This window comes from Protobothrops mucrosquamatus, unplaced genomic scaffold, assembly GCF_001527695.2.
Source record: "Protobothrops mucrosquamatus isolate PMUCROS unplaced genomic scaffold, P.Mucros_1.0 scaffold228, whole genome shotgun sequence".
In the NCBI taxonomy this organism is placed as follows: Eukaryota; Metazoa; Chordata; class Lepidosauria; order Squamata; family Viperidae; genus Protobothrops; species Protobothrops mucrosquamatus.
The window spans coordinates 381,988-397,153 of record NW_015386579.1 but is presented as its reverse complement, the minus strand read 5'-3'; the positions used below and the strand labels follow the sequence as shown (position 1 = coordinate 397,153).

Genomic DNA, 15,166 nt, shown 5'->3' with positions numbered 1-15,166 from the left:
ACTGGAAGTTTTTAAGAAGAGACTGGACAGCCGTTTGTCTGAAATGGTGTAGGGTTCCTGCCTGGGCAGGGTGTTGGACTTGATGACCTCCAAGGTCCCTTCCAACTTTATTATTATTATTATTATTATTATTATTATTATTATTATTATTATTATTATTATTATTATTATTATTATTATTATTATTATTATTATTATTGGTATTCCCTGGGGTTGAAACTCTGAAAACCATGTGGAATTCTAATCACTAGTCATTTTGTTTTGTTTTGTTTTGTTTTGTTTTGTTGTTTTGTTTTAGCAATAAGTGTCACATGTAGATCCAAACAGGACTAAATTTGTGATATAAAAAATACATTGCAAGGGAGTTGGGCTACAAATTCCTCTGCTCCTCTTAGAGGCAAACATCTGTAGGTGCCCATGACAACTCCCCTCCCATAGCTAACAGCCTTTTAGAGGGATTTTCAGCTACTATGGAATAGTAACTAACCTCCTTATCTATCACAAAACTACATTCTCTGCCGTATGGCTGCTGCTGTTAAAAAGAAATGTTTTCAACTTCTTCAGTTGATATTAATGATCATTCATGACCAACCACTTCAATAGCGTTTAATTAAGCTTATTTAGGCTTCAGTCTTACTTTCACTTAGGAGTCTTATTTAATTCAGTGGGTTTTAGTTTTGAATAAAATAATAAAAATTAATATGTCAGTAGTAACATGTTATCACTACAGTAACTATACCTCCACATATAAGCTGTGAAATCGTGACCATCCACAGGTATCCAGCCGATGCTGACCTTCACCAATCCACATGTAGAGATCATCTTGAGCTCTACTCTGATGTTTTAAAATGCTAAAACCTAAGTATTTTATTTCACTCTCAACAATACGCATGGAGGCTTGCAGTAATCCTAACAGAGCAATAACTGCCTGCATCGGAACTTGTGTAGTCTCCTGTACGAGTGATATATTATTTAAAAAGTGTATTTAAATGTTAGAAGACTTCTATCAGAAAGTTTTCCTTGCTGTTCTTTTTTAAAAAAAAAACTTTTCTTGCTGATTGCTTCCTGAGTGAAATAGATTCATAACTAAACAGATGTGAAAAATGTCAAAATTATTGAATATATGTACATATTCTCTTTAAATATATACGTGTTGCTATTATTAGTTCCCCTTTAGAGATATTACTAGCAATGAGCTTGCTACTCTCTCTATTGGGATCTCTCAAGAAGCTGAGCATTGTTTGCATAGTATGGTAAGAAGCATATGGCATAAAATTTTAATTAATCTGATAAATAAGGAAGCAGGGTTTTTTTTTTAAAAAAAAAAACTAAACTAAAAACAGCCACTGAACTTTCTGGTGATATGGGAAAGTAAGGATCTAAGTTTCTGCACTGCTCAAGTTACCACACAACTTTTATATATTTAAGATAATAAGAAATTTGCAAGCATATGCCTTATAAATGTTATGAAAATGTTTTTTCATAGCAGTCCTGATCCCATTGACTTCAGTGAAAAATGCCCTCGTTTTAAATTAATTTGTAGTTGTAAGAAATGTATTTCTATAGGTGCTGCCCAGATAAGCTGCTAGAACAAATTTTTCCCCACCCTAAATTATTTCAAGGTTCTCTCGTGTTAGTTACTGAGTTTCTGATGCTTTTGAACATGATGTGAAAGCTGACATGTGCTTCCAAATTTTTGTTACATATGTCTGTATTTCATAATTGGTATGATATATTTTTCACTTGAGCACTAAACTGATACATCAGTGGGTAACTTCACAGTTATCTGTATCTAGAAATGTATTTGCAATATTGTCTCCCTATCTATTATGCTTTACATACAGCCATTTGTCCTAACACAATTCAGATCACTCCAAAAATGTATTGTACAGTTGCCCTTGTCATTTTGTAATGCATGTATTTGTTTAAATCCTTTGGCTTATTTCTTCAAAGAGCCTAAGAAAGCAAGGAACAGAAGTTAAAATAATCATTTTAAAAACATATTAGCAACAGAAAATCAACTATAAAACAGAGTTTAAAAAGTATTTCAATGTTTTTAAAAAGGACAGTGACAATTCTTGGCCACTGAGCTTTTTTTTTTTTTTATGGAGAATTGTTTAGATCAGTTGAAGTCCATGCCTCTTAAAGTTGCTGAGATTGAGAAACTCTAGTTTAAGACCATCTGATGAAAAAGAAGTAACTTTAAAGACGTTCAAAAGGGGGCGGTGTCTGGGCCTTTAGGGCATTCAAAATATGTAACAATCGCATGTATTCATCCTGTATCTGATATCCAATATTTGCTACCTCAAAGATCTTTGGATGTAACGGTATGTGAGAATGACCTTGGGAGACAGGGAAAGCCACAAATTGGCCAACCACCATGTAAAAGGTAATCTCAGCTCAGAGAAGGAGAAAGGGCATTTCAGAAGGACCCTTCCTGGTTTTTCAGATAATAAAAGAAAAGGAGGAGAGAAATGTTTCACGTCTCGTAAGATTTTATTAATGTAACAAGAAATGATAGAGCTAGTATTCCTGCTTGTGTTTCTTGTCTGGACCACCTTGAAGGGCTAACATTGTGTTGGCCATCCTAAGGCCAAAACTGCACTTTTTCCTTTTCCCACCATTAGTGTGGATCATTCATGTCTTTTTGATGGCTTGGCATCCCAACCCATTGCAAGTGTATCCCCTGTGCTACTTCAAAACTGTTGTTTTTCCTCCTAAGCTGTTCTAACTGTTTGTAACATTTCTTTACTTCTATCTAGTGAGAGAAGGCTCCATGGCTACAGTGCCTGGCAGGTCATCTGCCCTTCAGCAGGTGGTCCCTATCTTGTGGAGTAATTTCATCCTGGATAGCCAGGAGCCTATTTTGTCTTCTGGCAGTTGCCTTAAAAAGAAAACTTGTGATTAATCCAACAATGGGCCTTTAACTTAAATGTGAGTTTCCTCACTTATATCTTCCCTTTCCCAGTAAGAACTGCTCAGTATAACCTCTTCATTCCATTTGTAGCACCAACCCCGTAGGGACCACATTCAACCCAGTTTCTTTTGATTTCCACCTAGGCTGTTCCCCTTGCTTTCCCACCACTTCCCCAGAGTGCTGTAAAGCAAGTTGCAACATATAGGCACATTGGAATGAAGCTACAAAGCTTCAGTGAATGCAAACTTGGTTTTTTGTGCAGGTGAATCCTCAGTTGTTCTTTGCTTCAAATTTTCAATGGACCCTAGTACAATGTAGGAATCTTCCATTTGTTTTTACCTTGGCAGCATCACTGCAATGATGGTAAATTAAATGATTAGAAGAGAGAACACCAGAGGGGGATGTGAAGGCATCTTGTGAGCACGTGTCTGAGAAAGCAAAGAAAAATAAAGGGGACTCATGAGAAAGAAGTGGTCCATAAAAGGAAAAGGAAAACTGTAGTAAATCAATGCACAGAGGATCAATCAATGAGGCCCATCTTTCCTGCCTTGGTGGGAAGGGCAAGAAGCAAGGGAATGCTCAACCCATTGCCAACTTGCTGCATTGAGAACTGGCATTTTTAAGATTGGCTTCAGAAAGCCAAGACAGCATGGGACACAGGCAGGTTAGGTTGTGATGTGCCTGTTCTTTTTATTATTAAACCTTTTTGCATTGGCAGTGAAACTTAGCATTTAGAAAGAACATATTTAGGGAATACTTGCTTCTTTGATGTAGTGGTGGGGTGATGCAAAGATGCCATCAACCAAGAACAGAAAACTTTGGTTATTCTGTTCTCAGCCAGTATGCAGACCATTATACAGTTATATTATTAATAGTCATGATGATGGCCATCCAGTTTACCGTGGGAGACTAGCATACCCTTTATTATAAATTGCACTGTCAAGAGCAAGAAATCAGGAAGCAAGGCAGTTCAGACTCAGACTCAGCCTGGTCATCTCCTACATGTACCGAGCCAATTTGCTGGTGCTGATGGTTGTGTGATTCTGCCCACTGTCACCAACAAAAATGGACTGAATATCCAATGCATTTCACAGCCTAAATGTGCTTCAGAATAATTCTTCAAAATGTTTGGATCTTACTTCTATATAAGAACAAGATGGAAGAGGTTGAGGTTCATTTTCATTCATCGTCTTCTCTTCCCTGAAAATCAGTCCAGTTTTTAAAAAATGTATCTTCAAAAGGGCAAAGTTGAACAAAAGTCAGAAGTCTTAGAAAAATGGTTGCCTTTTTTTATATGCTACTGTCTGGAAGTGGCAATTCTTTAGCCAGATGAACGAGAACATGTTGCAGCTGGCTTACATTCTCCTCCAGTTGTGTAGCCAGTAGGGACTTGTCAAGTTACATATGTTTTCAAACCTCTCTCAGCTAAATCAAATATCCAAATACAAAATGCAATACACAAGGGTATCATATGGACTTAAGAAACTCTCTGGTGGGCTTGAAGGGTCTATGAGGAGGTAAACGGATTACACAGAAGCATACACGAAGAATATTCCTTCATGACAGATATAATCTAGCTTTTTTTAAAAAAAAAATCCTTAACTCTTTCATGCCATTAATCTGTAACAGAAGAAATAAGAGGAGAGATTTTTTCTAGGGCGATAAATAAAATTGTGCTACCCTGCTGCTGAACTGTGTGTGGCTGCTGAGAAAGAAAATGCCCAGTAGAATAAAATCAGATTTAATGTGTTTGTTCTTTGACTAATATATTTAACTCCTCCCTGTTGGCATATAGCAAATCCCCAGCTGAGGGTTATATCTCACTGCTGTCTGGGATGTTCCCAGTTTCCATCTCTGTGTGGTCAGAAGTTTACTATTATTATACTTTCTCTTCTTGGTTACTTAGTGATCTAACTATTTTTATCTATCAGTTTTGTGAGTTCTGCATTAGATTTCTGTAATACACTCTGTTTAGAGGATGTTTTCGAAATGACATCTTTTGAGGTTGTGATGGTTAACCATTTTTCCTACCAATATTTTACAGTCACTCATGACTGGTTTTTGAAAACGTCAAGCCACATTTTTATACAGTGTGCTCTATAACTTCAAAATGATATCTTCTTTTGTCACTGGAGTTGCCCCTGTCAAAGCTGATTTCTGCAATTGGTCCACTGGTTGCTTTCCTTTCGATAATTTATCCATGTGTTGCCTTTCTTCTGTTAGGCTGTGATGGCTTGCAAAGAGATAGAAAAGATTGGTAACATTTCAAGTTAAGAAGTCAGTTTGTTCTGGCTGCCCTAAATAGCAATGGTGGTGACCAGGTTACCTGAAGAAGAATGCCCTTCTATCTTTACTGTACTACTACTGTGCATGTATGGAATATTATCATTTTGCTCATGAAAACAAGCAGGAGAGAGAAAAATGAATGGTCTTAGGCATATGAAATAGGATCAACCATACATCTCTGTTCTGAGCAAATTTGCTAACATCCAGAAGAATCCACTTCCTCTGTTCAATTGGTATTAAGTGATGTGAATAGAAGGAGGCGCTATTGGCTGCCCATAACTTTTCCAGAGTCATATACTGTATAGATACATATGAGAAAAGAAGACAGGGAATCTCATGGTACAAGCCACATACTGACCATGGGCATGTTCCCATGCTTCAGGTCACAAGAACACCAAGAGTGGAAGCTCCAGAAAACTTATATGCATCTCCTACAGACTACCTCCAGGCTTGGTGCAATTAATTTTTATTTTTATTTTTATTTTTATTTTTATTTTTATTTTTATTTTTATTTTTATTTTTATTATTATTTTTATTTTTATTTTTATTTTTTTTTTTTTTTTTTTTTTTTTTTTTTTTTTTTTTTTTTTTTTTTTTTTTTTTTTTTTTTTTTTTTTTTTTTTTTTTTTTTTTTTTTTTTTTTTTTTTTTTTTTTTTTTTTTTTTTTTTTTTTTTTTTTATTTTTATTTTTATTTTTATTTTTATTTTTATTTTTATTTTTATTTTTATTTTTCTTCTTCTCTTCTCTTCCTCTACTGCACTAAACCCATTAATAAACATCTCTACAGCTTATGACTAGAATACTAGATAAAGCTCCTGTGCCTTGAAAAAGGGTATAGTAGACAGTAAAGTTCCTATTTTCTATGCACCTGTCTGTCTGTCTGTCTCTGTCTCTGTCTCTGTCTCTGTCTCTGTCTCTGTCTCTCTCTGCCTCTGTCTCTCTCTCTCTGTGTCTCTCTGTCTCTCTCTCTGTCTCTCTCTCTGTCTCTCTCTCTCTCTCTCTCTCTCTCTCTCTCTCTCTCTCTCTCTCTCTCTCTCTCTCTCTCTCTCTCTCTCTCTCTCTCTCTCTCTCTCTCTCTCTCTCTCTCTCTCTCTCTCTCTCTCTCTCTCTCTCTCTGACATTGATATAACTAGCTACCTTGCAACCAACTCGGAGTGGAAGATGTTCAGTGTCACTGGGGGATTATAAGGGGAAAGGACCAGGTTGACATCTTTGTATGGGGCACATTAGACCCCTTGGTTTGCAAGGCAGATAGCCTTCTCGGTCTAGTCCTATTTCTAGCTCAGTATGAGCCTTCACCAGGACAACAGATTTGGTGAATTGATGGAATAATAATGGTGTCAAAAGAACTTAAAATATGTTCCAGTTTTCCTTGGGTGAAGGAATGGAAGTGTGTTGTGATTGGCTGCTTTGACAATAGCTCACTTGCTCTTGTTTTTTCAGAAAGATGTGTCTTTTTGATTATTTGCAAAGCAATTTAATATGCTGTGGTTATTGATCAATTAATATAAAGTTGCTAAACTTGCATTTTATCTACTCATTTCAAACTAATATGTAATAATAGAATTGGGGATTATTTATTTATTTATTTATTCAGGTATATAACTAGGTTTACCACAATAGGCTATATATTAGTCCTAAAGCAGATTTCTCAACATCTCAGGGAAACAATTTTGGCATGAAAGAAATATTTTGCATTGTTATTATTTATGTTACTATTCTCTGCAAACTGATTTGGACAGTGAGAGTGACTGCATATAAAGTTAATTTAAAAAGTGATAAAATGTCGATCCCTATTAAATGACACATTTGACATCTTTGTGGGTTTTTAAAAATTAAGTACAGTGTTGTCATAAAGCGTCTTTATTTCAAAAGCAAACAGTTAAGAGTGATGTTTAAATACTACTGCTCATTGTTCATGATGGAAAAAGTTTTACATGTGTAATTGCCAAAGTATATGTTGCAGCACTCTGGGGCAGCAGAACAAATTCACAAGAGCACCATAGGATATTTTAAATTTTTGCAATGTCCATTTGCAATGCTGGGTTTTGTGACTTCCATTTGCAATGTCACGTCTCTGCAAAGATGGGTTTTCAAAGGTCTTTTGGTCTAGAAATACTGTGGAAAAAAAATTCAGAGACACTAAGGGTTTCTGTGAACCAAGAAAGTTTGATTTTAAACATCTGATTTTTCTCTCCCGTAGCAAAACTTGTCTTCAGCAGCATGCTGATTAGAATCATCTAATTTTTATGCCCTGCCTCTTAGCAGTTCCAAGCCAAGCAGATGAAAATAGCTGGAATTTCTGATATATAGATGACAAGATTTACAAACAGCGGACTTAAAAAAAACAAAAAAAAACAAACAAGCACAGCTCATTTCAAAGCATTTTTCCCTCCACAATTCATTTCAAAGCAAAAAAAATTCATTCCTTTGGTTTTTTTTTTAAAAAAAAAAGACAAAGAGGATGAGGAGGGCACGAAGAAGAATTTTGCTGAAAGAGTAGAGTTGCTTTGTTTTTTATACCATGATGACTGAAAGAAATGTTTAAAAAATATCACTTTACACTGAGATCCGTACTGAAATGTGAGGATGTGATTCAAGCCAAGCCAAAAATTGAAGCTCAGAATTAGAAGGGATAGACATGGCTTGGGAATCCATTTTCCCACATTCCTCGGCCTCAGTCATCCCAGCTAATGTTTAAAAGAAAATGGAGTGTGGAAACAATGAAGTCATTTTGTTTAGCTAAAAAAAAGAAAGAAAGAAAAAAAAACCTTGAAAACCACTTTCAAATACTTTCTTTCTTTCTTTTTTAAATAAGCAGGTATATTTACTGGAACCGTTTCTAAATTAATGGGAAAAATACTACTAATGGCACAGGTTTCGTAGCACATAGGTAGACATAAGACACATACAGAGCTTATGCTCTGTCAGTTGTCACAACCAGCCCTTCAAGGGAAATCTTCTGACATTGTTGTTATCAACAGTGCTTTTTATTGAAATGAAAATTTCTCACTTGACAAAAGCAAGGCAATGTAGAAAATTAAATTTAAGGCCCAAGCAAAGCTGATTTGTAAATCTTACTATAAGTGCACAGGTAAATATATAGTCAGTGTTTGTTCACTGATTGCCCTTTTTCTTGGTATATATATATAGTGAATAAAACATTCTATCGTTATGCAGTGGGAAGGAGACTGAAGAAAAGAAAAAAATACCTGTAGCTGAAGATTGACAACAAGTGTACTTTCTGGTGTGGAAGAGAAAAATCATTGTTGGTTGAAAATGCTTAATGAAGTTTTAGGAGGCCAGGAGATGCAACATAGGCAGATCAGTTGCATAGAAAAAACATTGCATTATTTTCACTCCTGTTTCATAGCTTAGCTTGAACCTATGTGGCCAGATTTCTCCTGAAAACGTAGCCATGTAGCTACCAAATAACTATTTTCCTCTGAATCTTAATGCTGAAGAAGGTCCAGGGATCACAATTCAACTGCTACCCACCTCTGTACTTTTAAAGTTGGGAGGATGGACAGCTGCTTATTAATACACACTGCCTTCACTATTTTAAATGTGATGAGCTAAAATGTTAAAGCCTATAGAAGTGTCCTAGAGGATATATTTAAGTGAAAGAATTTACCTAAACATAGAAATAAATTGAAAATGAGTGCCATGGTTTGTAAATTATAAATTATATAAACTGAGTATTTTTATATAAGGCTCATTGGAAAGAAAAATAATATTTAATCGCTATCCTAGATATGAAGTGGAAAGCTTCTAAGATTTATGGTGGGAATAAGTTGCAACAGCTGCATTTTTTCCTGACTGAAATCTTGAATACAATTTGGATTATGGTCCCTGGGATGGGGATGGGGTTGTTCATATTATCTAAAGCTCCTTCAAATAAAAAAAAGGAGGGTGAAACAGCGATGTGCTCTAAGGGAAGGCTAGAAATATGTCTTAGTGATAAACACCTTTTTGAAACATCAAATAGTCAGCATATATTAAACTAGAAATTGGATTTTATGGTAGTGAGTGGGTGTCATGATAGAATAGTGTTTACCACCAACATTAATGCCATCTGTAAATTTACAAATTTTGAAATTGTTTGTTTTATCTTTTATTCCCTTAACTATTTTAAGCTCTATCATGAAGAAACCCTGATCGTTAGATAGTTTTCATCCTAGATAAAAGTCTGCTTTGAAGTTGAAGTATTTTCTTTGAAAATTGTTCAGAAGTTTAATGTCTAAGATCAACCATTTGAAAAAAAATATGTACTCTCTCCCAATTCCCCCTTTCTCCTTCAAACATATGCAAACAATAGGCCCAAACCTATTTTCAAAATAAGTAATTTCTAATCCAGCTAGGATTATGCAGCTATGAAAAGGATATCCAAATTCACCAATTTATATTGCATAGTTTGGTTTTCATTGCTGACATAAACCAGAAAATACATGGCATATATTCACTTTAGCAGATATATTGTTTCAACTTTTATCTTCATGCTGCCATATTGAATAACATCCCAAAGAACTGCTAACTGGAACTATTTTACTAAATGTTTTTTTTTTTTTTAAAAAAAACATTCTTAAAAATATAACATTTTCTATAAGTCATCCTTGACTTAAGACCAAAATTGAGCCCCAAATTTATGTTGCTAAGTGAGACATATGTTAAGTGAGTTTTGCCCCACTTTACAAATTTTCTTGCCACATTTTTAACTGAATCATGGCAGTTGTTAAGTTAGTTACATGTTTGTTAAATGAATCTGGTTTACCCATTGAGTTTGCTTGTCAGAAGGTCACAAAAGGTGATGACATGATCTCGGGACACTGCAACCATCACAAATGTGAGGCAATTGCCAATTGTCTGAATTTTGATCACGTGACCATGGGGATGCTGCAACACTTGTGTGAAAAATGGTCATAAGTCACTTTTTTTAGTGATGTTGTAACTTTGAACGGTCACTAAATGAATTGTTGTAAATCAAGGACTACCTGTGCATATTGCTTGGGTCATATTTAATAACATTGCAAAAGGTTTATATAAAAATACCAATATAACCTGGCTGGACAAATATATTTGAAATGTGTTCAGATACATTCATCCAGGTTTAGAATAGTTCAAGAAAGATTATCAAACTCTGATTCCCTCAGTCAAGGCAGAAACAGATTTTTACTCATTACATATTTGGTGATGACATTCGTTGATGAGATATTTCTCTCCAAACCAACTTGTTTATTGGTATCTTTACTACATTACATGTCATTGACTTAAACAGTGATTTATAAGGTTCTTTTAAAAACTAGTTTATACAGTAAAAGCAGATGAAAACCAGCTAAATCTAAATTTATTTTTTATCTATTTAAATAAGTAAGTTTTAATAAAGTAAGACTTTATTATTACTACCAATAAAGATGAGATATAAATAAAATATATTGGTTCAGAAGAAATTAAGTTAAAATTAATCGTTGTTAATATCACCATGAAATATCCCTTGATGATAGTTACATTGTGAGTAAGGATTTGTAATGGGAAGAAGCTGAAGAAAATAACAATGTGCTATTTGTGTTCTCTTAATGCAACTCAAAGATCAGATTTTATATTTCTGCTTAGTGTCCTCAGAATGCCATCCAAATTAGAATATAGTCCTATCATATAGTATGCAGAGATCCAAGTGTGCTGAATTTATATGAAGAGGCAAAATTCCATGCTTAATTGTTTGACATTTGATGTTTCTTTTTTCTTTGTTTCAAGAAAATACAGTCACTATATAATCTTTCAGGTGTTGTTCAACCCTAGTTTCCATCAGTCCTAAGGAGAACAGCTAGTGTTAAAGTGTAATTGGAACTGTAAAATGTAATCCAGAACATCTAAAAGGCCAGAGGGAAAAAAAGCTTTACAGAATATCGGGTGAATTATTATCAAGGAGTTCACAGAAGTATATATTTCTCTTTATTTGTCACAGCAGTTGTAGTTTCTTGACAGACAGCATAATACTCACCGAAGCCAATATGAAGTATGTCTTCATTTTCCAGGTCTGGATGTTGATGGAATATACAGAGTCAGCGGCAATCTGGCAACGATACAGAAGTTACGATTTGTTGTCAATCAAGGTAAGTGATTCCTTTGCCCTGCAATGTTTTGTTTAGTACTTATCAGTCTGAAATGACAATACAATGGATTTTAGAAGCTGTGGTGCATTAGTGGTACAGAATGATGAGTGGCATTTTACAAAGGAGAAGTGAACAGATACAGTCCATATCTAAGAACAGTTTGGAAGAGAAGAGAGGAGAGAGATGCAATTGTCAAATTTTATAGAAAAAGAAAGATAATAAAAAGGGAAACAGATTTCTATCTCTTTTCAGAGGTAGAATACTGATAAAGATAAAGAGCCAGTGGTGGCCAGTGGTTAGAATGCAGCATTGCAAGCAAATTCAGCTCACTGCCAGGAGTTTGATCCTCACTGACTCAAGGTTGACTCAGTCTTCCATCCTTCCGAGGTCAGTAAAATGAGGACCCAGATTGTTGGGGGCAATGTGCTAACTCTGTAAACCGCTTAGAGAGGGCTGTAAAGCACTGTGAAGCGGTATATAGTGTAAGTGGTACTGCTATACTGCAGTCTCAATTACACAGTAGAAAGAGGTCTAGACATGGAAGGATTATCAGAATTGGGAGAAGGAACTAAAACTAAGGCACTTAGGAATAGTGTAATAATAAGAGAAGAGAGAGAAATAAAGGAATAGTCAAGATAAATTTAAGCTTTTTGCGACTTCACTAAAAATAGATCTACTATTTTTCCACATATGTACAAACTCTGCAATACTAAAAAACAGATCTATTGCTCTTCCACATATGTACAAATCAATCTTAGACAATAAGAAAACAGACTTCCAAGGTCTGTTAATGGTCCTGCAGACTCACACAGATCCCAACTAACCATTATGTAAAAGGTTCTGCTGGGCCTAAAATGATCATTTGACCTGAAAGAAGAGCATCTTTGACAAGAGTACAATAGCATATCGAATTAATGAAATAATTTTTATTCAAGTCCATATGTTTAAAGAGAGTGACTGGCAAATGTTACCTTCCTAATTAAAAGGCAATGCACTTTAGTATTGGAATATATTAATATCACTGGTGTTACAGTCTGTATGGGATAAAATAGAAGCAAAAGGCTACAATTAGGAGAGGGGAGATTTAAATAATACTTCTAAGTATTCTTTGTAATTAAATCCTTAGATATAGTTCAACTTAAAGGCAAAAGACCATCAAATATTTGGAAAAGGAGCAGCATATATTCCTGATGCTCATTTTTAAAGAAAATGTACAGTTGTTATGGCTCTAAATCTGAAACTGTAGGAGGCTTAGATGATTAGCCTGTTTCAAAATTGTGGCACATTTTTCCCATTTATAATCTTTCTTTCATCTTTATTATAGGTCTTGGCCTTTTAGCTAAGAATGAGTATAAAATTATATTTATTACAGCCTCACAGAATCTCTGCTATGTCATTTCATTTCATTTAGAACCTTCACCTTAAATAAATAAATTTCAATTCCAATATGCTGCACTTCAGGGTATTTGAGTTAGACCTCCCATCATACCTAACCATTGTGGTCATTGAGAGCACCAAGCCAGCATAAGTTGACATAAAACATATTTCCCGAAATAAGTATGTCTTTCATTTCTTTATATTCAGAATAAAATAATACTTGTCATTCTAATTCATTCAGTGGAGACAGGAACTAGAATTTCCCAAGATCCCTGAGCCAAAAACCAGTTGTCTCTTGCTTTACACCAAAGTTCATACCTTTTCTTTATGTGACCCCAGGGATATATATAGATAATCACCTGGGAACCTTTGCCATTGTAGAATACTTTTCCAATAGTATGAGGCCCAAAATTTGGAAAGCCCCTTAATATCACTGTTAAATCCATGACAATTTAATATCATTGTTTATCTTACTGGTGGGTATCTATTGGTTTATATTGCAGTAAAAGGGAGCTTCTGTTGACTTAAGCTCAATTCTTGCTGATTATATGGATTCATCATCCACATTTTCTAGGCAACAGTGCAGAAATGATGTCATCGTCCTCTTCTGGGATTTGTTTTTTGTTTTTTTGGGTTTTTTTTCAGTTTCAAATCTAATATGTAGTATTGAGATTTCCTAGTGGTTTCCTCTTCTAAATATTTATGTAGTTGGAAATAATTGTAAATTATAAATTAGTTCATTTTGCCTCTACTTTGAGTTCTGAAAGTAGCAATCCCATGGGAGTCCTTTGATTTGTTGATATATTTGTCCATTGAATCAAAAGTACATGGTTAGGCAGAGGTTGATAAGATCCATGATTCTGGGTATTGGTGTATATGGTTAGGTTGGGTGTGCTATGGAGCAGCTCAGTCATGGATTCTTTGGCTAATTCTGGATGTATGGATGTGAAAAGGGTTGTGACATCAAATGGGGCCATGAGTTCATCCTCATCTATTGTCACATATTTTTTTATTCTTTGGACACCCTGTAGTGGGAAGTTGATAAAGTATATGCTTCACTCTGTGAGCTATCTAAGCTTTTTTGTTAACTCTTTCACATCCACCACTTAATTCTCTTAATTCTTAATTCTCATCCACCACTGCTTCTCTTTGGTGATTTGACCTTTCTTGGGGAGGTCACTGAGAGTTCTCTTGATCCAATTGTCTAGTTCCTGTATTGGACTGGTATTCACCGGGATGTAAGTTTCTTTGTCTTCTACTAATTGAATTCCCCAAAAACTCCACTTCCAGCCCAGAGTTAGGTCCAGGAGCTTGGGCAGGGAATCTGCTACACAACAGGGGGGCTGGTATAGCAACAGCAATTTTGTTCCTTCAGGCCAACTTAAAAGAGTTTCACAACCAAGCACTTGTGGACCAATGTCCCTGGAGGCCACCAGAGATTCTCTGATGACAACAGCTATACCCATTCCCTGCCCTGTATTTAGGCAGGTGCCATACTCTATATCTACCTGTGCACATTTCCACTCTCTGGCCCCCAGCAGGTCTTGGTGATAAAAAACAGATCAGCCTTCTCTGCAAGAATTACAGTAAATGTGGTAAGGAATCCAGGCCATTACAGATTATGAGGTGGCTCCATCAAGATGGAAGGACGACATAGACTTCCTAAATGAGCTGAATATATTTTTTGGAATTTTCGAGGCCTCAAATAGCACCCCTGCTAGGAAAGCGCTGCCTCATCCTGACGAGCAAGTGCTTAGCTTTGATGTCACCTCTGTCTGGAAAACACTGCGGACAGTTAACATTCGGAAAGCAGCAGGCCCAGATAACAACCCTGGGCGGATTCTCAGGAAATGTGCTGATGAACTGCCTTGTGTTCTTACAGATATTTTCAATCTCTCATTGCAGCAGGCAGTGATCCCATCATGTTTTAAGACGGTCATTATTTTGCCAGTGCCAAAAAAGTCCACAATTAATAAGATAAAGGTTATCTTAATTACAGGTCTCAATGATTACTTTCCTGTTGCACTGACATCCATCATTATGAAATGCTTTGAGAGGCTGATCAAGGATATTATTGTATCTAGCCTCCCACCAGCATTGACCCACTTCAATTTGTTTATCGACCAAATCACTCTACAGAGGGTGCTATTTCTTCTGTTCTCCATCTGAGCTTGGGGCACTTAGAGGAAAGAAATACTCATCTGCATTTGCTGTTTGTCGACTTCAGTTCAGCATTTAATATAATCATTCCTCAGCATCTAGTAGACAAATTAGACCTTTTAGGCTTAAACACTAATTTGTGCAGCAGGATTCTTGATTTTCTTACTATTTTCTTACAGTATGTGCGAGCTGGAACAAGTATTTCTAACACCATTTTCTTGAGCACATGTTCTCCTCAGGGCTGCATCCTAAGTCTGCTGCTGTTCACTCTGTTGACCCATGACTGTTGTTCTAGATTTTCCACCAACCATATTG

The 15,166-nt window shown here is 35.6% G+C and overlaps 1 protein-coding gene across 1 annotated transcript in view; it reads left to right on the top strand.

The window, feature by feature from the left end:
• Positions 1-15,166, top strand: part of ARHGAP15 (Rho GTPase activating protein 15) — a 168,288-nt gene that overhangs the window by 13,744 nt on the left and 139,378 nt on the right. The window contains exon 3 of the mRNA XM_015814213.1: positions 11,237-11,314. Within this exon, the coding sequence (XP_015669699.1) occupies positions 11,237-11,314 (78 nt within the window). The remainder of the gene's footprint in view (positions 1-11,236; positions 11,315-15,166) is intronic.